At 38.8% G+C, this 26,377-nt stretch overlaps 1 protein-coding gene across 11 annotated transcripts in view; it reads left to right on the top strand.

Moving 5' to 3' along the window:
* Cadps (calcium dependent secretion activator) overlaps window positions 1–26,377 on the top strand; it is a 406,170-nt gene that overhangs the window by 254,460 nt on the left and 125,333 nt on the right. For all 11 annotated transcript variants that reach the window (XM_090323391.1, XM_090323382.1, XM_090323373.1 and 8 more), the window contains exons 11-13: window positions 2,735–2,947; window positions 15,875–16,011; window positions 19,303–19,490. In XM_090323391.1, the coding sequence (XP_090179517.1) occupies window positions 2,735–2,947; window positions 15,875–16,011; window positions 19,303–19,490 (538 nt within the window). The remainder of the gene's footprint in view (window positions 1–2,734; window positions 2,948–15,874; window positions 16,012–19,302; window positions 19,491–26,377) is intronic.

Here is a 26,377-nt window from a genome sequence, read left to right as displayed (position 1 = left end):
CCAGATGGCCAACCAGACACACAATTTTATGTTCAATGAAGTCTTATCTCTTGAAGGTCCTTGAAATGTTAGTTTGGGGAATTGATAAACAACTTCATTAAGTTTTACTAATCTTTTAAAGCTAAAATTGAAAATGTTTCACTTTACCTTCCCATGGGTGTAGTTCAAAGAGGATGCATAGTAACTCGGTTCTGGAGGTACCTCCAAAATTCCATGACATAGTGTCTCAAGCTATTATATCATCTGAGACAACATGCATGGATACCGTCTTGTAGTGAACAGGCAGACTGTGACTCTTGTGCAAGCAGAATTCATATTGTCAGAACAACAGAGAATTCTCATGTCACCAAAAATTTCTTCCCCCCGTCAATGTCAGACAGGGTACTGACTCACCTTCACTGGAACTTTGAAGATGTTGATCACACACTCATTCATCCAATGAATGAGGCAGCGGCACTCCCTCATAATTGTGGAAATGCTCAGTAAAGACACAAATCTTTCATTGTGGCAGGGGAGGACCAATTAACCAGCAGCATGTGTTTCAGGAATAAGTTAATGGAGTATAGCTCTGGCCTAAGCCCAAAGAGATGCTCCCATCTGAATCTATAGCCTATTCATTCATCGAATATTTGTTGATCACCTACTGTGTGCCAGGTACAATCCTAGGCATTAAGTATATTACAGTAGATAAGACAGAAATTCACTCTCCAGCCAGGCGTGGCGGCTCACGCATCTAATCCTAGCTACTCAGGAGGCTGAGATCTGAGATCAAGGTTCAAAGCCAGCCTAGGCATAAAAGGACCTGAGACTCATATCCAATTAACCTCTAGAAAATGAGAAGTGGGGCTGGCTCAAGGGTAGGGTGGTAGCCTTGAGCTGAAGAGCTCAGCACCTAGGCTGAGTTCAAGCTCCATGACCCCCCCCCAAAAAGGGAAGAAATTCACTGTCCATATCATGCAAAGTATACATGTAAGTAGAAAGTGATAAGAGCAATAGAGAAAGGTGAAGTGAGGTCAGAAAGGCAAATAACTAGAAGATACAAGTCATAAAAGTCCTCATTGGACTTTGCTTTGTGTCAAAGACATGATGGAGGTGAGGATGTGCTTATACAAAAGATGCCTTAGGAAAAGAACACTGTAAGTATAGTGCAGATAATAGCAAGGGTTAAGGTCTGCTAGGAAGATCAGAGTTGAGATGCCCAAGAGTAGTAAGAAGCCAGTGAGGCTACAATGAGTGGGTAAGTACACAAAAGGGTGAGGGATTGAGAGAGAAAGAGGCGGAGGAGATGGAGAGGGGGGAAGAAGAGGAGGAGGAGGAGGAGGAGAAGAAAGAGAAGGAGAAGAAGGAGAAGGAAGAGAAGGAGAAAAAGGAGAAGGAGCAAGAGGAGAAGGAACTGGCAGAGGAGGAGGAAGAGAAGAAGCTGGTGGAGGAGGAAGAGGAGGAGGAGAAACAGGAGGAGCAGCAGCAAGAGGAGTTGGAGGAGGAGGAGGAGACTTCTGGTAGATAGCCATCCTGACAAAGGCTGGAATGCAGGCAGGCCTTTGGGAGCTAGCCTGAATGAAGCCACTGTGAGCCAAGGTGCAGGATGACCTGACTCTTATACTGAACCAGTGAGTCTAAAAATGGACCACAGACAGTGAGGCTGGAGGTAAACAGGTCAGAGAGGAGACTACTTAAACAAGCCAGGTAAGAGGTGTTCACAGAGAGCTTCTATGGCAGCACTGGAGATGTGGACAGTGGTCCTGCTCTGGTATAGTCCTGCAGCTAGAACTGTCAGGATTTCAGTAGCATTTGGAGACACAGAGAGTTGTAGAATTCAGCACTAAGAGATACGCACAGCATGACTGAGCTGGAGGAGGGATTTAAGGGAAGGAGCAGGAGTCCAGAGTTGGGTGTGACATACTTGTATAGAAAACTGTTAGCAACACAGGCTTGGAGTTCAAGAGAGAGGGCCAAAGTACAGGTAGTAGTGTGCATACTGCTGGCTAAAGCAAATGCAGTTAGGATTCTGACCATTTGATTCACCAAGGCAGATGCCACTAGAGACCCTAATGAGAAGGCTGGTCAACAGCAGCCTGGTTAGAGAGGCATTAAGAGACTGAGAGGAGACACTGCTGCTCAAAGCACAGTCCTCAAACCAGTGTCATGTTCATCATTTGCAAGCTTGTTTGACACAAAGAAGCTCAGGCCCTGTTGTAGACATACTGGATCAGAAGGTACAGTTCAGTAGGGTGCCCAGTGATGCACATTTGAGAAGTCTTATTGCAGATGTGTCCTTTGTTATTAAAAAAAAAAAAAGAACTCTACTTCTGGCTTCTTAGTAGTTAATTGGTGGTAAAAAAAAAAAAAAAGAAGAATCTTGGACTTCCTGCCTGGACAGGCAGGAAATCAAAACCCTCAGATCTCAGCCTCCTTAGTAGCGAGGATTGTAGGTGTGAGCTATCAGCACCCACCTAGATGATTTGGTTTTAAATATGAGAGAAGAAATAGGCAGATGTGTTGGGCAGCCTGCTTGAGAGTGCTGTCACCATCAGAACAAAGACATAGGAACCAGGCTCAAAATGTCTAAGCATCATGGTCCTACTTGGTGGCTAAATAGTTCTCAGAGTCACCAGGCTGGAGTTAAATAAATAGCTCCTCCCTTCTGGCTCAGGAAAAAAGCCACTGAAACTGCTTTCTATGGACTGATCATGTCACAACTCAGCTTAGAAGTTATTCTCTCTTTTCCTTCTAGGTTTGGAGGGTGGCAGGGCCTTCTTCAATGCAGTCAAAGAAGGCGACACAGTGATCTTTGCAAGTGATGATGAACAAGATCGCATCTTATGGGTCCAAGCTATGTACCGGGCCACTGGGCAATCACACAAACCCGTACCACCGACACAGGTCCAGAAGCTCAATGCCAAGGGAGGAAATGTGCCTCAGCTAGATGCCCCCATCTCACAGTTTTGTAAGTAAATATGCCATTTCTTAAAAAAAAAAACAGTTCTGTAGAATAAACTATCCAAAGTTGAATGAGAAAAAAAAGAAAAGAATTTTTTAAAAAAACAGCTAGTTGCTTTTATAGAGAATTTATTAAAAATCATGTTTGCTGGAAGCATGCAGTCAATTCAGGGCAAAAGTTGGGGCAGTGATTTTAAAGTGCAATACTTGACCTTGTCTACCAAGGACTAAAGAAAAAAAAAGGAAAGTATATCTTACGCATATTTTTAACTCTTTATTTTGGTAAGAGTTTGGGATTCAGAGCCAAACATACATTTTTTGAGACCTTCAAATATAGTAAGTTTATGTATGTTGTTCCTTCACTTCTTCCTATTGAAAGTAATTTTAAAATGGAATTGATTTGAAATAAAATTAAATCTGCAATTTAGAACCATTTAAAATAAATGATAATATTATCACATGCAGTGAAGAGAAAAAAATGGTACCTAAGATCCCATTCTAAGCTGAAATATCAGATACCTAAAAATGACTGCATCTCGTTAGACAGCCCTATCCCAGTTCCTGGTCCAGTTTCTCCTCCTCTTGCCTCTGCCTCTGCTCACTTTCTTGCCCCCTTTCCCATCTTGCTTCCTAGGAAGACTTTTCTCTCCCAGGAATTCTGATGCACAGGAATTCTGATGTCTATGTTTGGAAACATTAATTGAAACACGATGAGGATATAAAGCATGAAACAAAATCATTTCAGTTGCAGATGTTCACCTTAAAGAAAGACCTTTACCTTACCCCGAATAACAAGTCACCTTGGAATGAGGCTTGGTTTTATTTTATTTTAAGCAATGATTATTGACTTTAGTATGGAACCCACCCCCTCAGCCCCACTCACTGAATACCTGTCTGAAAATGAGATGGCCTAATAAGGAATACACACAAAATCCCCATTCTTGAGACATCTACCCCCTAGGGTGAATCCACATTGCAAAGGAGTCAGCCAATAAATCAGATAACTGTCAGCTTTTAATAAATATCATGGTAGATGTCATGTCCTGGTGACTAACTGAGGAAAGAAGACAGTAGACGAACAGTGATTAAGGAAGGCTCCCTCAGTCTTAATCCAAAATGTGGAGGCAGCTCCACAAATACATGAGTAATGAGCATCACAGCAGAGGGGAAATCAAGTGCAGAACCTCCAAAACAGAAACTTCATCTCTCTCCACCCCATAGTTTCCCAGTGTTTCCTCAGGTGCTGCTTGAACAAACATGTGGCTGTGGATGGACTCAGTCTAAAGCTGTAATGACTTTTGCAAACCATTAAACTTTAAGTCCTTGCTGATCAGGGAACATAGCTCTTTTTGGGGTGACGAATCCAAGAGTTCCTGTTCAGTGTCTGTAGTTTTTGGAGGAAGATGCATTCCTCAGAAGACATTTACAAATACCCACACGCTTTCAGTGTCATCCTACACAGAAAACCACTGAAGTGGGAGTTGAGGAGAAAAGGACAGGCCCTCCTGCCTTGACTGCTACTAACCTCCCACTTTCTTCTTGCTCTCTCACATCTTCTGGAACCTGGGCTTGTTTGAGAATGAAGAGAGGAGGAGTCATTCATTGAAGGAAGCATCCCTGACAGTTGATTGATTTTTGTAAACAAAAGACAACCATGTGATGCATACTTTCCTCTTGCTAATACCTCTGGAAACCATGCAACCCATCTTACCCACCTAAAAGATATTCTCTGTGTATGAGAAAAATGCCCCAAGTATAATCATTTTTGAAATCAACCCCACAAAACATGTATCTCAGGTGATGTTTGAAAAATCCTGTTCTTATTTCCAAACAATCTCCAATTCTTGCATTCGGTGTCTCTGTCCCTATCACTTGCCCAGCTTAAGAAGCTTGCATAGGGAAAGATCTTTAAGGGTAAAGTTAAATGGAGAAGAGCTGGGAGACTGCCAGTGCTAGAGCACTCACTGCCTTGAGCCCCAAGTCTAGTCCACAGAATGTCCCCCCTTTAAAAAAGAAAAGACCCATGATGGCAGCTGCTAAGGAGAGAGCTTTTCTTTGTGGAAATGCTCAGGGACTCTTGATGGAGATTTCCCTCTGAGGGTAGGACGCATTTAGTTAGGAAGCTCAAATGCTAGTATAGGCATCAGCAGAAAGATTTAACTAAAAAGCTGCTGCTTGGTTGCTGTCAAAACCCTGTTTGAAACAGAGAACTTTTATTAAAAAGGGGCATACAAAAAATCCTAAAAGATAGAATGTGGGGGTAGTTAAGAATATCATACTTGCCAGGTGCCAGTAGCTCACACCCATAATCCTAGCTACTCAGGAGGCTGAGAGCTCAGGATTGCAGTTTGAAGCCAGCCCTAGCAGGAAAATCCAAGTTACTTCTTTATCTCCAATTAGCCATCCCTTCACCCAATTAAAGCCAGAACTGGATCTGGCACAAATGATAGAGTGCTGACTTGAACAAAGTAAGCTCAAGGACAGTCACCCAGGCCCTGAGTTCAAGGCCCCCCAGGGCTAGCACCAAAAAAGAGAAAAATATCATCCTTGAGAGTATAGAATGTAGGTTTAGAGATGAGTGAGGAGATAAGGTATGGTCTATGGGATTTATCAGGACTGGGACTGGGGGTGGGGATAGAGCCACACATTCTCACAGGAATGGAGATTTTCCCAGGCAGCAGCAAGAAAGCCTCCTTACTCCTGTAAAAACAAAGCCACCACATTTAGCCAGGCTGATGGTAAGCTAGAGGAGGCTCTGTTCACATAGACAAAAATGTGTACTGCACTCATTGGCTTGGACATAGTTGTACATAGTAGTTCTGTAATAAACGGCCATCCTTGTCCTAGAGTAGACTCAGTGATCCCGGTAATCCCACAGTTCCTTAATTATCTCTCCTACAGAGCCTCCGCACTGCTTCAAATCGCATTGCTACTGTAGGCACTTAATGAAGGTTGCAGCCAGAGTACCCGCCTGGGTGGCTTCTGTGTCCATAATTTAAAAAGCATCACAGGAAATCAGTCAGAATTTAACTCCCCTTACCTTCTGTACAGGAGCACATGCAAGAGTCAGATCAACACAGACCAGGAGGTTTATATTCCATGGTATCAGAGGGAAATGGTATATCACACACATACACACACACACACACACACACACACACACACACACAGGTGGGTGGGGTGAGGGCGTATCATGGTTTTGAGTGGACCTGCTACAGAATGGTGGCTCCTCACCATTTCTTCTTATCAGATTTAATTTGTTAAAATGGAGTCATCATTGTTGACAGTTTTCTATACAGGAAGTTTGTTCTGATTAGCCTAAGACTTACCTAATTTTAGCACTGAATGTCCTGTGCCCCTGGGTGTGTGTGGGGGGGGGGGAGATTCTTTATTCTGGGTAAAGTGGTACTAGCACTCAAGAAAAACTTAAAAAATCATAATATCATTCCAAATAGTCCCTTACTTATATTTGGTTGGTTTGTCTTTACTTATATCACAAAAATAAGTCAGTGACTGAGTCATTAGTCAACAACAAAGAAAAGTTCTTTAAAAAAAAAGAATCAAGTATTGCATTTTAAAAAGGTTTTCTTGACTTCTGAAAGGTAAGGGTCACTGTTAAATACTTAACTCTGCCCATATCTCATTAAGTCCTGCATTTGGATATTTATTCAAAGTACTTGCCATAGGTGCTAGAGATTAATTTTTAAGAACTCTTCAGTGATTTATGTTGGTAATTGTTTGGCTCGTATTTACACAGCAAAGGGAAGCCACATAGAAATGTTTTGGGGAGAGAGAAGAATAAACACTCCAGTCTTGTCATGTCCCTGTCTGTTCCAGGAAAATTTGAGAATGGAACATTTTATAGTGTGGGAAATGGAAATAATTGTGAGTGGATTGGGATCTTTCTAAATTCAGTTTTTAACAGATTTTCTTGGTGCAGCTCGTATATTTTTTTTCAATTTTCAAAGCTCAATTTCAAACTGAAAAGATATGTATTAAGAAAGAGTGGAGTGAACTGTTCATATAGAATTACAAAAAGTAAAGAAAAAAATAGATCCTGCTATTCATTAATTTGTGTATAACTCTACAAAGATTTGGGGAGGGATCCATCAACCTTAAAAACTTTTCTGTTCTTTTGTGGTTTCTTTTGTATGTGTTGATTTAATTTTTTTTCCTTTTTAGCCAAAATTTAAACAAATTGAAGTTACTACCTAGTTACACATTAAAAAAAACAAATATTGGTAATTATGTAGTTTTTTTTGTGGTTCCTATATAGTGGAGAATTGCCACAATTTGATGTGCCAAGTGGCTTCTCACTTAGAAAACAATGTATCCCTATCTGTTGAGTGTTAGTGGGACCATAAAACTCAGTACCTCAATTCTCGTGCGGAATGGGATGAGGAAAAGAGGGTATTTTAATCTTTGACATTTGGCTGATGATCTGATATATTATTTGCAAAGAATCATTTTAATGTGTTTTCTCTATCAATAACTGATTATACACGCCATGGGTTCCCCAAAAGCTGGAAGTTTCTGAGCACTGTTGCATATTTACTTCCACTTGAATAGTTGTCAGCCATTAGGGGGATTTTTATTATTATTACTAGTTTGGGGGAGGTTGATTTTTTTTTCTGTTGTAGTTGTTTTTGTTTTGTTTTGTTTTAAGTTTTCTTGTTCAATCTTTGCTCGAACCCAAGAACTTTAGCTGCTAGGTTAGAACTCCTGTCTGCTTTCCTGAGCCTTGTTGCTAGTCTTTATGTTATTCTGGTTTGTTCCTTCTTACCCTGCTAACTTCTAGCTGGACTGAAGGGTAAGTGCTCCCCTATAGCTAGCACAGCTCAGATAATCAGACTAGATTATCTGACACCTGCAATGTGCTTCCCTTCCCCGCCCTCCTCTGAAATCTTCCTCATGTCTAGATTTTGTAGTACAACTTTTTTTTCATGTTAATTTTCTTGACCTTAGGTTTGAAATGTAAGCTTCCATACTGAAACTAGGATGCATGTGATGTATGCATAATTGCCTCCTCTCCTTGGCTTTCATATTGGCATCAAATGATCCTCTGAGTAAAGCCAACTTTGAATATCTCCTAACTTTTTTTTCATTCCAAGAGTATTAATGAACATCACAACGAATGGCAAACAGTGCCAGTTGTTTCCTGGAATTCACAGCTACCTGACTGCTTTAATGCCTGAAAACAGATCATTTTGCACTATGATATAATGTGTTGTTGTTGTTCTTGTTCTTGTTTTGGCTTCCACATTCCAAAGATTAGAATGGTCAAGGCACCAATGATGTGTCAACCACGAATACACTGACACACAGAAAAAGTATAGTGGGAAATTCAAAAATGTTAACTGAGAGAGAGACTTAAAGAAAAAGCAAAACACAATTAATAAAGTAAATGCACTGTTCGAAGAACTCAAGAACTCATTCAATCTGGCTTAACGGTGTGCTGTCTAATAAGACCCTTATAGAGGATTAATTTGGAAAGGAGAGTTGAAATACATAGGCCTATTATACCAAAAGAGCAAATCAAGGACATGACATGATTGAGTTCAAGGACCTTATTCTTAAATAATGTGTATCCACAATCTCATGATACCAAGGAGGATTTTGACCTCTGCTCTCAAATGTCATTCTGTTATTTCCCAAGAACAATGACAACAATAACTTTTTTCACATCATTTGTATTTGCATTTTTAAAATAAACATATGAGCAGAAAGAACTACTTTCAAAACTTGAGTTACATATTTCTCTTTTCTTTTTATTAATATAAGAAATTAGAAATGTACTTTATTCATTGAGGAAATGAAAGCTATCCACCAAAAATGTGCCGGAGAAGTCTTGATACTAGGATAGAAAAATCAAGTCAAGAGAGCAGGCAAATATGTATTTGAGTACTCTGAATGCTAATTTAGAAGTAGGTCATATCATTCTTCCTAATCATTTAATAATAATTCTTCTTTCTTTTAATTTGCTTTTCTTCCCTTTCCTTTTTTTTCTTTTTACTTTGCATAAATGTACCCCTGGCTAGCAGACAGATTTTTTTCACCACTCCAAGCAGATACTTAATTTTTCTTTCCTTTGAATGTCTGATGAAGCATTTTTCAAAGCTTACCATAGACTGTGAACTTAGTGGGAATGTAGGATTTGGCTATACTATTTTTTTTCTCAAGAATGAAAGGATGGATGAGCAGATGACTGAATGAACTCTATTCTGAGCTAATTTGCACAGCACATTGCTATCCTAGTAGATTTTCAAATCGTTGTTTGCCTTAATTCTTTTCTATACTTTTAACTCATGAGATTTTTTTGCTCTATCTTCTTGTATTGTCAACTTGCAGTTGCTATGTTCAGGAATGCAATATCAAAGAATTAATTCAATATCAACTTTATTTGCATGGCCCCAAACTGCACTAAAATAACGTGACTTTTCTTAAAGGCTAGATTTCTATAATCAGGTCCAAAATTTTCCAAACACCATATTATAATCTAAATAGAACATGCGAAGTAAAGATTCACTGTTAACTACATCAGATACATTTACTATATTATTTGCTGATTAGTTGGGTATATTTGTGTCATACAGTCATTTCTAGTAAGATATTTTATTAGTCAAATATTTTTTTAAAAATCTTTACTCATGTTGTAGGGAACACCAAATTAATTCATTGTAAATATGGTCATTATAACAAAGAAAATTATAAATCATTTATTTAAGATCATTGAAAAAAAGTTATGATTTTTACCAAAAGCAACTGTCTGTCTTACAAAGAATTAGAGAAATCCGTCTTGAAATACACATCACATATTTATCCCTTTGAGTCTATTGCCAAAGTAGTTTTAAATTCAAAAATTTCTGTAAAATACAGCATGGTCCCTTAGCTTCCAACAAAGCTATCCTCACTAAGCCACGTTAGGTTGGTTTAATGGAGGTGCCATATGGGAGTGAAATGTTTCTCAGTTAAGTGGTCCACTCTGTGCCTCCAGGAAGCAGGCATGGGAGGGCCAGTCTTTTGCTTGCTGTGCAGAGCTCAGGCATGACACAACATCCCCTGGTTACTTGACAATGCCAAGAAAAAAAAACTGGTAGGAAAATCTGTAAACAGCCAGCTGCCATCAATCATTGTCATTTCTTTATTTCATGTCTTCTGATGAGGCTGACTACTGTCATTGTTCGTTATTGTCCAAACCAGACATTCACTCTTACACTGTCAAGCAGATATGACAAGCACACATTTTCCATATAAGATACAAAGTCACCTTTTAATTTGCACTTCGGATTCACAGATGACTTTAGAGTTCCAGTACTTATTCTCTTGCCTTGAGCATCCATCAGGAATAGCAACAGCCCTAACTCAGCTCTAAATTGCAATAATAAAACAGCTACCCCTCAGCTTATCACAGAAGGCACATATAAGAGGTAATAGCCTCTTTCAAACAACATAGTCATGATTTTCAACAGCAGAATTTCATGTTTCCTAGCCCATGAAAATGTTCAAACTGTAATATTATAAAGCAAAAAAAAAATGAAGACTTGGTCTTTGGCTTTCAATTCCTTATCTGTTCAAACAATAGGAATATCTCACTAAAATACCAATTTCAAAGCCTCCTTACTCATCCAAGCGAAGTACATTTATTTGGTAGATATTATTGTGAACCTGTTTTCTGAAGCAGTCACATATAACTGTAGTAACTATTAAGATAAGAGATCATGAATAATCTCACATTTTCCCAGTTGTGGGAGAGGAAAAAAGAGAAAAGAATATCAAACATGAAAGGAACTCAGAGATCATAATCAGTTCAATGAAAGCATAAAGGATAGGGTATTCTATTAGGGGCAATCCACTTGAATTTAAATAAAGTAGATATAAGACCTTCAGAATGGTATTATTGTAAGAACCAGTCTTTTCCCACACATTCCTTAAGTGCCAAGCCAAAATTATAGATAAACTCTGGAAAAAGTTTGATAAATTTCCTCCTGAAAGCTAACTGCTTCTCCTCAAGCCCCTCCACTCCCATTCTCAGCTTGCTTCTGTGTGGTAAAGAGCACTGGAAGTGTTAAAGGTTCTCATTCATTAGGTACCAGTATGCGCTTTACTCCTCAGTGTGTATTCTGAAGCCAATTTCCTGTCATGTGCCACAAAAGACTTGGAACCTGTCATACACACAACTCCCGCAAATAAATAGGGAGCATTGTTTGAAAAAGTGTGTTGCATTATGCCCTGGCAACAGAACCTATACAGTCACACCACTCACTTTCAGTCTATTAGAAACTCTTGGTGACAAAGCTGGACTTGTCAGTATTTCCTAAAGCCAGTTCTGGAAAAGGTCAAGGTTGAAATTGGTTCTCAAAATGTAGTCAAACTTTGATTTCTTTTCTTTCTTTCTTTCTTCTTCTTCTTCTTCTTCTTTTTTTTTTGGTAGATGTTTGTGGTAAAGAGCACTATGAAGTACTCATGCAAAGCAAGTGAGAATCCAAACATCGTTGGGTTTTTAAACAGCCACTTCCCTTAGAATTTAATTTTGCTCAGCCCAGTGTTCAAAATCGTTTTCCTTCTTTTGACACATGCCAAATATTGGCAAAGGAACAGATCCTATGTCCTGTATGCAGGAATCAACTCTCTCATATTTTGCTTTGGGCTGTTTTCTCCCAGCTAATGTCAATACTGGCTTTCCCTACCCCCCCCCCATCCCCATCAGATCCTATTGTTTGTACAGGGGAAAATGAAGTTACAAAGAGCATTTGTTTTTCATGCTTAGCACTGTAGGAGAACATTCTGGAACTGTGCAAGAATGACTATATGGTGTTGCTTGGGAAGCGCCCACAAGTTCTTTGAAACAGATTTGGAACAGCTGGACCACTGCAGTGTTTTATTTTAAAATAGACAACATATGTAATGCATATGGTCCTAGACATGTATGGAGACACAGGCAGACAATCTGAATGGTATCCAAAGACACCTGCACCTAGAATTCTGTTTCCTTTTCAAAGAGGTTCCCCCCGCCCAAGAGCACATGTTCCCACTTTTGGATTTGCAAGATGCCATCTGAATCCCCATGTGTGTGACTCCTTAATAAAGCCAATGGGAAGTTTCCTGGTGTGGAGTCATTCAGTTAATAACCACCTCTTAAGCCTTGGCTCTTCTGGGAGCTGGCAAAGGAAATAGCAGGTTACACATAACCCCACTGAACACCCTACCTGCCAGGGGATTCATTTGTATGCATGGAAGATACACAGAGAAGTTGGAACTTAATCTAGAAAAAAAAAAAGAACCTACAGAAATAGGACTTGGGCCTTGGTTACTCAGGGGTAGAAGAGAGCTATAAGGCTGAGAGACTGGGAAAGATCTCCCAGCTTCTCCAAGGTGCTCTGGTTTAAGAAGCAAGGAATATTAGCTCTATGTGCAGAGAGATCTTGGCTGGTCTAACAGCATCTAACTAATGGGCATTGCTTATTTACTCTCACCAAATGTTTACTGAGTGCTTACTATATGTCAGGTGACTTCCCGATATGTCTCAGTTGATCCTAACAGTAGTCTGGAAGTCTGTTTTCAATTCACTAAGACAAGGAGGTTCAGAAACATTAAAACCCTGCCTCCCACCACAGACTTTTGAATGGAAGACCTAACCTCAAACCCACATAAGATGTCTGACTTAACTACCCCACTATCTTAACCTTTATCAAATAGACTCATCCAATGAATTTAGTACTAAAACATTCCACTAAACCAAGAAATGGATAACATTTATTAGGAGAGACAGAGTATATTTACTTTGGTCAAATGAGTGCACTATTTTAACACCTATCTATCAAGTCTCTGCTGTGCTAATTATGAGGATATAGCAGAAAACAAAAAGTACCAAAATCACTGCTTTAAAAACATACTCTTTTCATTGACACTGTGAAATAACATTCCCAGTTTGCACTTCCCTCTTTTTCAGAATATAATACACTCAGAGATTCCTTTAAATGTCATGGGAGCCAGCCACCCTTTTAAGTCCTTTTTTGAGTTACTGTAACTATTGCCATAATGAACCTAATTCTGAATAAATGATCATTTTTATGCAAGCCAAAACCCAAGAGATGCTCGTTTTACTTGCTGAGATTTCACTGCATTAAGTTCCATGCTGCGCATCAGAGCGTACAAGGCTCTTCAAGATCACTGAATAAGTCTCTGGGGACAGAAAGGGAACCAAAATGCCAGTTCAGCCATCACACAAGGAAACTGAGGCTCAGAGAGATTAAACCCTTCAGGGAATACTTGACAATTATCTACAAATAAACGCAAGCTAAAACTCAGATCTCCTGAGTTCTGTCCCAGCTTTATTTTTCCGTGCAGAACAGAAAAAGGAGGGGGGGGAAAGGAAAAGAGAAGGGGGAAATGATATTTTGTTTTGATAGTTATGATTGGGAAAGGAAAGCAGGTTGATGGTACATGTATTTCTGTAAGCCTCCTTTAAACTGTCAGTAGAAAGTCTTACTCTTAGCCAAGAATTAGCACATGAAGCTGTGTTTACAGAGCCCTAGGGATGAGTTGGGGATGAGGAATGATCTGTCCCCAGGTTTCCTTACAGGATCCAAATTTCCTTTTAGATCTATTTCCCATGTAGGCAGTAAGGCAAAACAAGTCATTAGCCAAGTATTCAAGAGGTTCAAACAAATAGACCAAAGAGAACAGCACTTGAAACCTGTGCTCTATTTTTAACAGCTACTCAGGAGCCCCCTTAGCTTTGAGCTAAATGACCCAGTGTATGGTCATAATCAAGGAGCTAATAAAGCAACCATGCCAAATCACAGAAGTAAGACCTCGGCACAATTTGTCAGCTCTCAACCTCTTCTGAGAAATCGGAAAGCAAGAAGCTACTGCTAGCCAAACTGCCTGATCTATCTGTTCAAATTGAGAGGCAGGGGGGTAAATGAAGCTTTTCTATGAGGATATAACAGGCTGAGCAATTCATGTACACCTGCACTTAACATTTCACTAACTTGACCTGGCACAGATAGGATGAAGAGGTGAGAACAGATTCTGTGGGGAAAGGAGAAAGGCCCCCTATGTGGTACAGGTTGTTCATATGCCAGAGAGATATGTGGGAACAAGCTTAAGATCCTTACCTCGGGTCCCAGGTAGCATACTCCAACCCAGAGCAGCCAGTTTTCACCTAGTTTCCACTTTGCTGGTATTCTGAGTCAGGTCCTGATAGGCCAACCACTTAATCTCCATTTAAAAGCCCTTCCTAAGGACAAATCCAAAGCAGCTAGCACAGCCAGGAGATTTCTCACAGATTCTCTAATATCATTTCTGTACATGTGAGATCTCTTCCAAAAGCTTGTGTGTTATCATTTTTAATGGAACGATTTGGCTGTTAAAATATGCATTCTTCAACTTGCCTTCTGGAAACTGTTGCTTCTGTGTGTCTTGGGCATAAACAACATATCTTGTTCAAACACTGACCACTTACTGCTTCTCTGTAAAATGACAACCAAAAAGGTTTTTTTTAACCTTACAATAGATAGGAAGATTTAAATCGGACACGCCATGCGTTTAAGTTTGTGTGCTCTTGCAAAGTCAATAAGAGAAGAAATCAACATGTTAAAGTCAATTTGCTACATAACCCAAGCCTACAACTATATCCTAAACAGGGAAAGGGGAAAAAATTCTTCCTGGGATGGAGGCCACATATGAAAATATTATTCAGACACCCTCCCAAGTCAGAAATCAATTTTCCCCGTTGCCCTGATAACACTGCTGCTTTCTGGCAGGTCCCTCTATCACAGTGAAATGTTACATGCAAGGAAATGAGCAGAATCTTGTTCGATTTGATTTTTTCTTCACAGTCTGCAGAACAGGAAATTAAGTTTAAAGATGAGGTGGACCGAGCTGATTCCTTTGATGCAAAAAACTTTTTATTCCTACCTTAAAAAAGAAAAAGATGTTTCTTGGTAGTTAAATCAATCTCTCTCTCTCTCTCTCTCTCTCTCTCTCTCTCTCTCTCTCTCTCTCTCTCTCTCTCTCTCTCTCTCTCTCTCTCTCTCTCTCTCTCTCTCTCTCTCTCTCTCTCTCTCTCTGAGTTATTTTGTCAGTCAAGAGTAGTGTATTTTAGTTATCCTGGTTGAGATTAATTAGTTAGCCCTTGCGAGGTTTTTGTCTGCAGTTCTCAACAAGAAAAAGTGTGACTACATGGTGATTATTCATTCACAATAAATGGCAGATTAAAGCCCTCGCAGAGTAAATTTCTGTTCGTCTCATGAGCTTTTAAGCACATTCAAAAGCAATATCCTCAGCTGTCACACTCAATTCCCATTTAACTTAATCTCCAGGTTTCAGTGGAAATCTTTTCTTTTTAATTTTTAATTTTTGAGGGTGGGGACTCAAAATCTTTTTTGAAACCAAATTGGCAATGGGGATTTGGAAAGGGGGATGGACACAAATATTGTCACTTTTGCTGAAAATCAGCATAACCCTTTTTTTCCCCAGACAATCCCAATAATTGTAGAGAAATTGCACTAGACATAACCACTGGAATGGCAGAATCTATTAAAAAAAAAAAACAACCTACAAAGCTAACTAGGCAAATAAGCAAAGATCCGATCTGCTTTCAGTATTTGGTGAAATGCAGGCAAAGTTACAGTCTTGTGCTTAGTTGTTTTTTGTTTTGGTTTTTCCCCAAGAACAACATGAATGCACTGGAACTGTGATCATTTGATAAACATGTTGATGCCAATATATTTTTGCCTAAATGCAATAAACTCATGATGCAAGTTGACAATGGGAGGTAAAAAGAATATCTTGGGGATGTTGGGGTGGGGCAAGAGGGAAACAGTTAACATTCATAATGCCTAGTGGATTCCTGTGTACTTTAAAATGTCAAAGAAAATGTGATGTGTTCCTCTAAATTGTGTCTCTCTCTACATGTATAAATGAACAGACGCAGATAGAGCTCAAAAACATGGCATGGATGAATTTATCTCGTCCAACCCCTGTAACTTTGACCACGCTTCCCTCTTTGAGATGGTACAACGCCTGACTTTGGATCACAGACTTAACGATTCCTATTCTTGCCTGGCAAGTATATTCTTTGGTCTACAGCAATTTAAACATGAACTCTTTTTATACCCAAACATTTCTCTACCTATATGTCAGAAGTTCAGTTTTCCCTTTAACAATCTCGTTCTTTAAACAACAACAACAAAGAAACCAAAACAACAAAAAAACAATGAGAAAACCCTTAAGCAATTGTGTGTTGTTGATTTCCTAAACTGAGCTAGTTTTACTGCAGTTGGAAAAAGTGACACGTTCGATTCCCCAGCTTTCCCCTCTTAGTTTGTTCTTTCAACTGCTACCCCAGTTGGTATTTGCTCATGAAGAACTTGTAAAACTTAAGAGTTTCCTCACTCCGATTCATAGACCTGGTATCCCCATCTCATAAAGAAATATATTTTTTAAGTCTCTTTTAAAGACAGAAATGATTGTAAAATAAATTACTTTCTATAACCCTGATTGATTTTGGCTTGTTTGTTTGTGTGTCTTATTTTTTTCTTCATAATATTCAGGGCCCTTTTTTACCCTTGGAAGGAATTTTCTTTTTATGATACATTAGACATTTGAAAATCTAGCTATCCGACAGGAGAATTGAAGTTTCCTAAAATTCTATTTTAAACCTAAATTTAAAGTAGTTAAATGCAAGGGACCGCTATTACGTTTTTATTGGAGTTTGAAGATACATTTTTAGCTTTAAGCTATCAAATGTAAAAGCCAAAAAGACTCCATGTATTTCCTGCAGCAAGGCATAAATTATTACTTCATTTCTTAAAGGCAAATATTATTAATCCCCTTTATAGATGGGAAAATGAGGAAAATGTTAAAATAACGTTATAAAGAAAAAATTTCATCCCCAACCCCAAATATGGAAATCAACATAATTAACATATTGCTGATATTAATAGATATATAATGAATACCTTTTTCTTTTCTAAATTACATGTCTAAATACTAAGTGTATTCTAAGTGATTTTTATTTTAAAGCTATTTATTTTTGATAACCAGAAGCTAACGTATACGAGTGATAGTAGTAAAATAATATTAAAATAGAAACAAGGTTCTGCCGAATAATTTATTAATTTGTGGCAGAAATGATACATTGATTATCTTGGGTTTAGAATTCCTTACTAGAAGACTCTGCCAAATTGGAAAGAGATATAACACATTGATTTAAATTCTTTTAATTAAAAAAAAAGCTTACCTTGCATTGCAAGGCAAATTTTCTCAAATATGTATTCATATAATTATAAATTGATTTATGAAAATTGTGAGAATATGCATTTGAGCTTAAATCATTCCCTACCATGCATAATTTCTGTTCTCTTGAGGAATTTTGAGGTGTATTTCCAAGGCTCTTCATGTTATTTTTCTTTAAAAAAATAATTTTTTCCTATTTTGAAATTTACCATGGGAGAGAATTAATAATGCCCTCTAAAAATTAAACCAGAATGAAGCATTGAAGCTTATTTCATACTAGGCTAAAAGATATGCTCCAAAAAGCAAAAATAATTATAAATAGAGTAAAATAGCTTTATTCTTTATTTGTATACCTATGTCTATTAACTGTCATTCCAAAATTTCAGAAAATAACAGAAATTAAAAAGACCTTATCTCAAGCCTCTATATATTCCATTTTCTCATTATTACAATCTTTTTTTTAGTTGGTTTTGGAGACCGACCAGCAGGGATACATAAATTTTTCTGTGTCTTCGACTCAGTTCCTAATTGATATTTCTTCAACTCTTTTCAAAGCAGCTATTTTGGCATCTACAAAAGACTTGGTGTCATCTGAGTCGTAGAAAATATATTTTAATCTTTCACAGCAGTGTTGTTTCTAAGATTTAGCATTTGGGGTAGCAGATGGAGTGGCAAAGAAGTTGCCTATAGGGGCAGCCCACTGCCTCGACTACTCTCCCGCCCTCCGAAGTAACTTATCATTTGAAATAGGAAAAATGCCGTCTTTCCTTGGATGCGTGGCAGAGCTTGCTCGTCAATCGAAGATTTCCAAGATCTCTAATACATGATTAAAGCATTGCAAGAACCTCTCTGGCTGCATGTTTGTGGCCCTCTCTGGACTCTAGTTACTTTTTCTTTTTGCCCCCATTTTCCAAGATGATCCATGTCAAAAAAAAAATTTTTTTTAAGACTCAGAAGAGACCCTCAAAATTAAGTTTCTGTTTAAGACAGCCCTAAATTTTCATCTTGCAATGTATCAGCTAAACTGATTTTTTTTTTTTATTACTTCAGAACATCACAGAAACCAAGGGGAAAATGTGATTTGATTTCAAGCTCTGCCCAAGGGCGACCCCGAGTGGCAAATCAAACGGCCTTTCCTAGCTCCTGTTTTTCCAGGCACATGACAGAAGTAGCAATTTGTATCCTATCATGGCACTGAATCTACTCCTAATCAGAGATTCCATCTGGATTCTCTTTTATAGCAGAGTTTGGGCTAGTCTCATAGCAAGCAAATAAATAAGAAGAAAACAAATAATTACCAGCAGGGGGAAAAAAATAGACCACTAAACCACAGTAGAGAAAGCTCCTCTCCATTTCTCGGTTTCATAGACTCAAATCTGATTTGCCGCTGGAATGCTTAGTTCAATTGTACTATTTTTTAAGGTTATGTTATTGCTTTCAGTTTAAAATTGCAGAAAAAAAACATCTTCTGGAGTAGAAATATTTATGAGGTCCCAGTATGTATGTAGACCAGTTCATATTCTTTTCTGTACTAGAATGAGAAGGCTTAGAATAGGCAGAGCTGGATTTGAGTCCTGATTCTGTTGTGCATAATACTTTGTGAGTTTCCTGGCCCCTATTTCCATTTATTTTCCCCCAAAGAAAAAAGGAGCCCATCGTGGTTTTTTTCTCTAGCTGGTTCTACTTCTGAAAATTCATCATCAAGCAGGAAGTACTATATCAATTCTATGTCCTTCTGTTCTGATGTTTCTCCAGTATATCAGTAACTAAGACTTTGCTGCAGCCTCAAGACAATTCCTTAAGGTACAGAGCTCAGTAGTGGAGCCCTGGGTGGATATTTCTGGAATCCTTCTCTCTACTGATACAACTCTACCACTGAACTACAAAATGCCAGGCCGGCCCTGAACTCAGTTCCAGTACCCTGTACCCCAGATAACAGAATATCTCCCCCACTGTAAGAATTAAAACAGATCGTACATACCATGCAACCAATCAACATTAGCATAGGTTGTTTCCCAGTGTTTTCTCAAATCACTCCCAACCCTAGCAGCTCTCTAGAAAAAAAAAAAAAAAACCACCTGTATTTAAAAGAAAGTCTATCCTTTGTTCCCCATACAGGGCTGGTTCAGTCCTGGCCAGGTGTTTGTATTAGATGAGTATTGCGCCCGAAATGGAGTCCGAGGCTGTCACCGACATCTCTGCTACCTCAGAGACTTGCTGGAACGGGCAGAAAATGGCGCCATGATTGACCCCACCCTCCTTCACTACAGCTTTGCCTTCTGCGCGTCCCACGTCCATGGGAACAGGTAAGCACAAATCTCCAGGTATTTCTTCCCAGATTATCTTTCTCCTGTGATCAGTCTCTGTCCCCTTTAAGTTAACACATGTGCACTTGTACTTTCGCCCACGTGTGAGCGCGCACACACACACACACACACACACACACACACACACACACACACACACACAAAACAGAGAATTGGCAAGGCGAGTGTCTTTTTTTTAATATGAACTAATCTGAGTTCAAATTATGATTCCTCTATTTTACTTCTAATGGCCCTTATTGGTGATTGCACTTTCTTTGCCATCGTTTTCTCTTCTGTACAGTGGGAATGAAAGTATCCTCAGATAGTTGCCAAGGGCATGCAAGCAGCTATTAAGAACTCATCATCAAGTTGCCTGAGTAGCCAGGCATGGTGGTCCTCGTATGTAATCTCAGCTATATTCTAGGCAGAGGTAGGAGGAGCATAATCTGAAGCTGGCTTCAGACGAAAACATGAGACTTCATCTGAAAAGAAAAACTAAAGAGCTGAGCATGGTGGCTCACTCCTATAATCCTAGCTATGCTGAGATCTGAAGATCAAGGTTCAAAAATAGCCCAGGCACAAAAGGATCTGAGACTCTTATCTCCAATTAACCTCTAGAAAACAGGAAATGGGACTTGGCTCAAGGGTAGGGCGGTAGCCTTGGGCTGAAGAGCTCAGGGTCAGCACCCAGGCTGAGTTCAAGCCCCATGACCCACAAAAAAAAAAGAAAAAAAGAAAGAAAGAAAGACTAAAGAAAAAGGGGATGGGATGGGTTTAAGTGACAGAACACTTCCTTGGCAAGTGCAAAGCATGAGTTCAAACCCCTAGTATGACTAAAAGAAAAGAAAACACCTAGAACACATCAAGGTTGTAATAAGTATTTGCCTTTGTTGGTATGATTATTCATTATGTGAGTACTTAATGATGGCTTGCTCAGTGTCAGACTCAGTATACATGGTGAGAAAAACTAGACATCAAACAAGGGTGGAGTTAAATTGACATGGGTGCTTTGAGAAGAAGTGATAGATTGCATGGTAGAATTTAATAAGGAACATGACTCAGATGAACTGGCAGGATGGCAGGAGGGACCTCCTTGAGGAAGCAATGCAGGAGCTGAGAACCAAAGTGTGTGTAGGAGTTGAGGGTTCCAGGCAAAAGGAACAGCATGTATAACTGCCCTGCGGAATGAGGAAGCCAAGTACATTTTGAGAGCTGAAGCAAACTAGGTGAAGCTGGAAGGCAAAGATGCCGACAACACTCACAGAGTGCAACCACAGAGGTGGGAACAGCTTCAGTGATCACAGCCTCGCAGCCCCCTCGTTTTGAAGATTTTCTAGACAAGACCAGAACGTCAAGCCTCCTGACTGTACTAAAGTCAGACTATAGACCTTGCTCAGCTCCTGAAGTAAATGATCCATGTTCTGAATAATGCAAAGCAGCAAATAATTTAAGAACATTGCCATTTGGCTCTGGGACATGGAATAAATTTCCACACTGCCACAGCCAGTTTGCCATCCCAGTGTATGTAGCCTGACATTAGTATAAAGATAAGTCTACATTATCCCCAAAGCACCACAACTAACAGCCAGGGAAGGCACAGCCAGAGGGAAGCTAGGTGGCTTTGGGAAGCCAGCCTCAGATGAATAAGTTGTTGCTTTGGGAAAATCCACATGAAGAGAATCCAGAACTGAGTACCTTTCTTTTGAATCAGCTGTGTCAGTTCTCTACACATTTGCAAGGCATATAGCTCTGAAATTATCTGTGGAATTTGTTCTGTGTTTTTCCTCTCTCTGGCACCGGTAGATTTTTATGAAATGCAACTTCAACATTTAGAGCTGGATAACAATAGCATTGTAGGCTTGAATATTTCATAGGCAACAAGGTTATCTTATCATCCATTGTTATAAGGTTCCCTAGCCTCACACAGGACCTTTTATTTGCATAAAAGATATTCATGAAAACTCTGATACCTGGGGTGTATTTATGCATAATTCTCTCCCTCTCTTTTTTTATAAATATGTACACTTTGATGACTATCTGTTACAGCCTGTTGGACTGAATTCTTTAAAGAGGAGAGAGAGAGAGAGTGGTTGCATTATATTCTCTGGGTTGTCACACTGTATTCTACATATGTTACTGAATAAGAAAGTGTTATAAAATAATGAAGTGTTTTTGTAAACTCCCTGGTAAACATCATCATGAATTATGATACACATTGTCTGGATTTCATATTGTAAGACTGCCACTTGATTCACAGTTAGGTTTATACATCTTGTCATGGAAACAGTTTTGGATTTCTTATTTTCTTTTCAGTTCTGATTTTCCTTATGCAAGTTTACATCTTTTTTTTTGCTTATTATTTCAGTTTGAATGCATTTGCTTTTGCTTTTTTGATACATCCTTCCTTTTCTTTCTTTTGTTTGTGCATGGATGTGTGCTCTTGATTCTCCTGGGGTTGGCCACCTTCTGCATGTCCCATGTAACCACACCCCTCTCCAAAGTCAACAAATGCATGCATACCTTAGTGGGCTACTACCATATACCAACTCACAAGGGAGAAAAACTCCCTCCTCACCGGAACCAGAGGCTAAAAGAGATACCAAAAGAGAATCCAAAAAAAGAAAAGAGTCCAAAATCCAGTCAAGTCAAGAACCCAAAAGGTAAGAGGGTTCCTGCATATTGACTTGTGTTTTGCAATGCCTTTGACCTTTTCTGACCTCTTTATTCATGTCGCCATATCTGCATTTTCCATCAGCAAGCTTTTATGTACTCTGAAGTCTCTGTTTCTTTAAGGGTTTCAAAGGTGATTTTTTTAAACGGAAGAGCCTAGCAATGGACAAAAAAAAAGGGTGCATTGGGCCTAAATTTAAGTCAGGTGTTCAGTGATATTTTAAAAGCATGTTCATACCGAAAAGACTAATTGAGCAATGCATAAACAGAATTATAAGTCATATTACTTTTTTTAGTGGCATCTAGTTAAGGGCTTGGTATCTTACCAAATCATTCATAATAAGCAGCTCTCATAATTCTAAAGTCTGTTAAGAGAATAAATGATGTGGGCTGGTGTCAAATAGGTCTACACATGGATAATGGTGCTATAATTTTCAGCCACCACCTCCCCTCAGTTAAACAGTCATGCCATGAAAGGAAATCACCTCAGATACAAAATTAAAACCTACTATTAATTGAATGGTTGTTATTATAGACATATTATAAATGGATGCCATCTTTAAGGTGCTTTCACGTTGTGACATTTTTGTATATCTTGTCCTTCACGAGTATTTTCTTTCTTAACTGATACACTGGCAAACTGGTAGCTTCTGTTTTCCCCTTTTTGATCATATTTACACATTTCCAGTGTTGTCCTTCTGTCCTTCACCTCCATTCTCTACCTTTGCCACCAAATTAACAACAACACTTTAAAGTTCTAGTTTTAATGGTTTGGGATCTGATTCTAGCATTGCCTGGATACCCAGAATACATCAGCATGTATGCTTTCTGCTTCATTATGAATTTATTCACTGAATATATATAAACCCCGAGACATATATGGTTCATATTTAAGAGAGCAAATAAAAGTGCATACTTTTTTCTTTCCAGAAAATACGGCTAGCTGTCCATCAGAATACTCAAGTCCAGTAGTAAGGGTAATGAAAACCCTAATCCCATGTAGTTACCCTCTCTCTCGTCACATATATAGGTGGAGTTTCTGTTTCCATCTTTACTCTGGGAGTCAACATATAAGAAAACAGTACTTTGCAAATGGTAACAAAATGGGTAGGGAAATTTGAAGGTACCTGAAAGTCAGGTAACTGAATGACAGATCTTAAATAAAGAAGCTGCCATGGCTGCTGTCCAGTATGCTGCTTTAGGAATGCTCTCTGCTTTAAAACAGCGAGAAATGACCGCTCTTGAAAGCAGGGTGGCTCAAGCCTGATCTATTTCCTTTGCCAAGGGGATTTTGACTGATGCTTTGATAGGGTCCATGTTTGCATTACATTGTTTTAGTGAAAAAGAAATGACAATATTAAGTAGAGATGGCTGTCAAGCATTTTTTCATTTGCTGTAAGATTCTCAGAGTAATGATTTTTGTATGTTTTACATGTAATAAAATGAATATCTGGAAATTAAAATAGCATAAATGGGTAAGTCCAAAGCTCTTATTAATCCACATCAGCACTGTGTATTAGAAACAGCTCTTTTTAAACCTAGGAGTATTTTATTTCTGGGCCTTAATTTTCTCATCTCTTAAAAGACTGAATCATAATATCTATAATATCTCTTTAACCTCTAAATATTTCTTCTTTAGTTACAATAAAACAATTTTTAAAAACAGAGTAGCCATTACCACACTTCATAAATAAGGTTCAATGAAAATAAGGATAATCACCACTATGTAATAAGTACTTGTCGAACTAAGCCCAATATGAGGTGCTGTTGACCTATTTTATCTTCATTATGTCCCTGTGAGATAAGTATTGTTATTTCCTTCCTCTGATAGCTTAAGACCCAAGTAAATTCAGGCATTTTCTTGAAGCCCTACAACAAATAGCAATGTGAGCCTGATTGAAACATAGATATTCTAACTTCAGAACTTAGACTTGTTAACCACTCAACCTTACTACCCACCCAAGATTGGCACTTGTATATGGTATGAGGTGCCATTTGTATTTATTTCAATGTTTCCAAACGCAAAGCTACAGTACTCATTGGAATTAGTTATTATATTGTCCATTTGAGACCAAAGGATATCCAAAATCAACATAGTCCACCCAGGAATTTTAGCTTTGTGGAAGTAACCAGAGGAAGAAGAGAGGGAGAAGAAAGAAGAAAAGAAGAAGGAGAAGGAGATGGGGGAAGAGGAAAGGAAGGAAGGACAGGAGAAGAGGGGACAGAACAGCATAAGAAAGAAAATCTATGACTCCTGAACAAGTTGCCCTTCAACTGAATTTAACTGAACAACAAAGCCTAATTCCAACTGTCATCTTACAACTAGCTTCAGATTAGAATTTAAAAAAAAAGGTTTTTAAAAATCTATGATTATTTTATAATCCCCCAAAGTAGAGACCAAGCCATGCCCTGCCAGGCTGGAAATTATTGATTGCCATTCAGATGCCAATGACTATTTCTCCTACCTCCTCTGAAAAATCTGTGCCACATCTCCCTCAAAAAGAATTGACGTAAGTTAAATCCAGTATAAGCTATAAGATACTGGTGACTCCTTGCCACTGGTGGCTCATGATCTGAGCTGTTTGGGAAGTTGGGATCCAAAGATTACAGTTTAGAGCCGGAAAAGTTTGAGAGCCCATCAGCACAATGCTACATTGGAAGCACATGGAAGAGCAAGCAAGCAAGCCTTCCATTGACAGCTCAACGTCCTGAGTTTAAGCCATGGTACCTACACCAAAACAAACAACAACAACAAACATCTTTTGAGTCAAAAGTGGACACTCTGGCCCATCAGGAAGATGCTCAATGTTTGTCATTGAAGTACTGGTCATTATGAATCTAGCTCCTACACTGGCATCTTTTATAATAATGTTTCTCCACTTGTGGCTGATCTCGCCCAGGCAAAGGGCTGTGGACAATGTGTGCAGACGTTGATTTCCACCGTATGCTATTGTCAATAATGCCTAGAAAATCCCGTGCCAGGTCAAGAAACTGTTTTAAATCAACATTCATGTGAGGGCCTTGATTTTTTTTACTTTTCCTTGTTTTTGAGTTTGTTTTTCTTTTCTTTTCAACAGACTTATTCTATGCCTAGAAGTGCAATGGGTGCTACTGCTAATATTCCATTTAGGCAGTGGTTCTCACACTCTCTAAAGTATAGGCACTTTCCATGGAGTGTTTATTAAAATGCCAAGAACTAAGTCCCCTCCACAAATAATTTGTGATTAGAGAGAATCAGCAATCTGTATTTTTAATACCAACCTCCCACCCAACCTCTAAGATACTTGATCTTCAGGTTATAGTGATTTACAGTGATCCTAGCCAAATCTGATGGCACATTTGAAAGAGATGCTAATGGCTGGACCCTACCTTCTGACATTCTGATTTAATTCATTGGAAATCGATTAACCTAAGCAACATCAAGTTAAAATCTGAAGTGAGTTTTATATATAGAAAAAGCTTTCAGTTAAATTAATTGAGGGAACATTAGTTTGGGCCAACTCTTGAAACCTTTTCTTTTCTCTCAAAAGACAGAGGGAAGGGGAAGGAAGAGGGAGAAAAACAATGTGAGCATGTTCAGCTGGTTGCATTTGGCGATCATAAAACCCACAGATGTAAATTGCTATATCTTCTCATCTCTAAATCAGCTCCTAAGGTTGCAGTACTTAATTTTCACCATAATATTTTTAGTATTCTTTCTAGATGACATTTAGATTAGCATCACTTTGGTCACTGTCCCACAGGGACAAGGCAATCAAACAGCTTCGATGATTGCAAGTTGCGTCAATGTTCCTTGGATCGCTTTATTATTGCAATTGGAAAAAATTTTTCTCATTTACGTTATTATTTAACATTTCTTGAATGCCAGTGCTGCTCTTCACATATGGCCTATGTAGAAAGTACATTGTATCAGCAATTAACAAATCCATAATGCCAGCCTCCCCAATCCAAAGTAAGCTGAGTAGATGGATGAGTCTGCAAGCAGATGCAAGAGGGCATGGATTCTAAAAATTCTCTGAAAAGGCATCCAAAGATTCTTTGGAGGGGGGGACTGTCTTTAGAGCCTATGATCAGAGCCTGTGTCAATCCTGTGGGTTCCGATTTAAGGCACTAACAATCACAAAGAATTAGCTTTTCTCCTCTATGACTCCAGCAGGGCCCATAAGTCAGTGAGTGGTTCCATCCACCCAGTTGCCCAAGGTAGAACTTCAGAAAGT

Source organism: Megascapheus bottae, chromosome 2, assembly GCF_031878675.1.
Source record: "Megascapheus bottae isolate mThoBot1 chromosome 2, mThoBot2.hap1, whole genome shotgun sequence".
Lineage (NCBI taxonomy): Eukaryota > Metazoa > Chordata > Mammalia > Rodentia > Geomyidae > Megascapheus > Megascapheus bottae.
The sequence above is the reverse complement of the archived record's forward strand: the minus strand, read 5'-3'. Positions and strand labels throughout refer to the sequence as shown.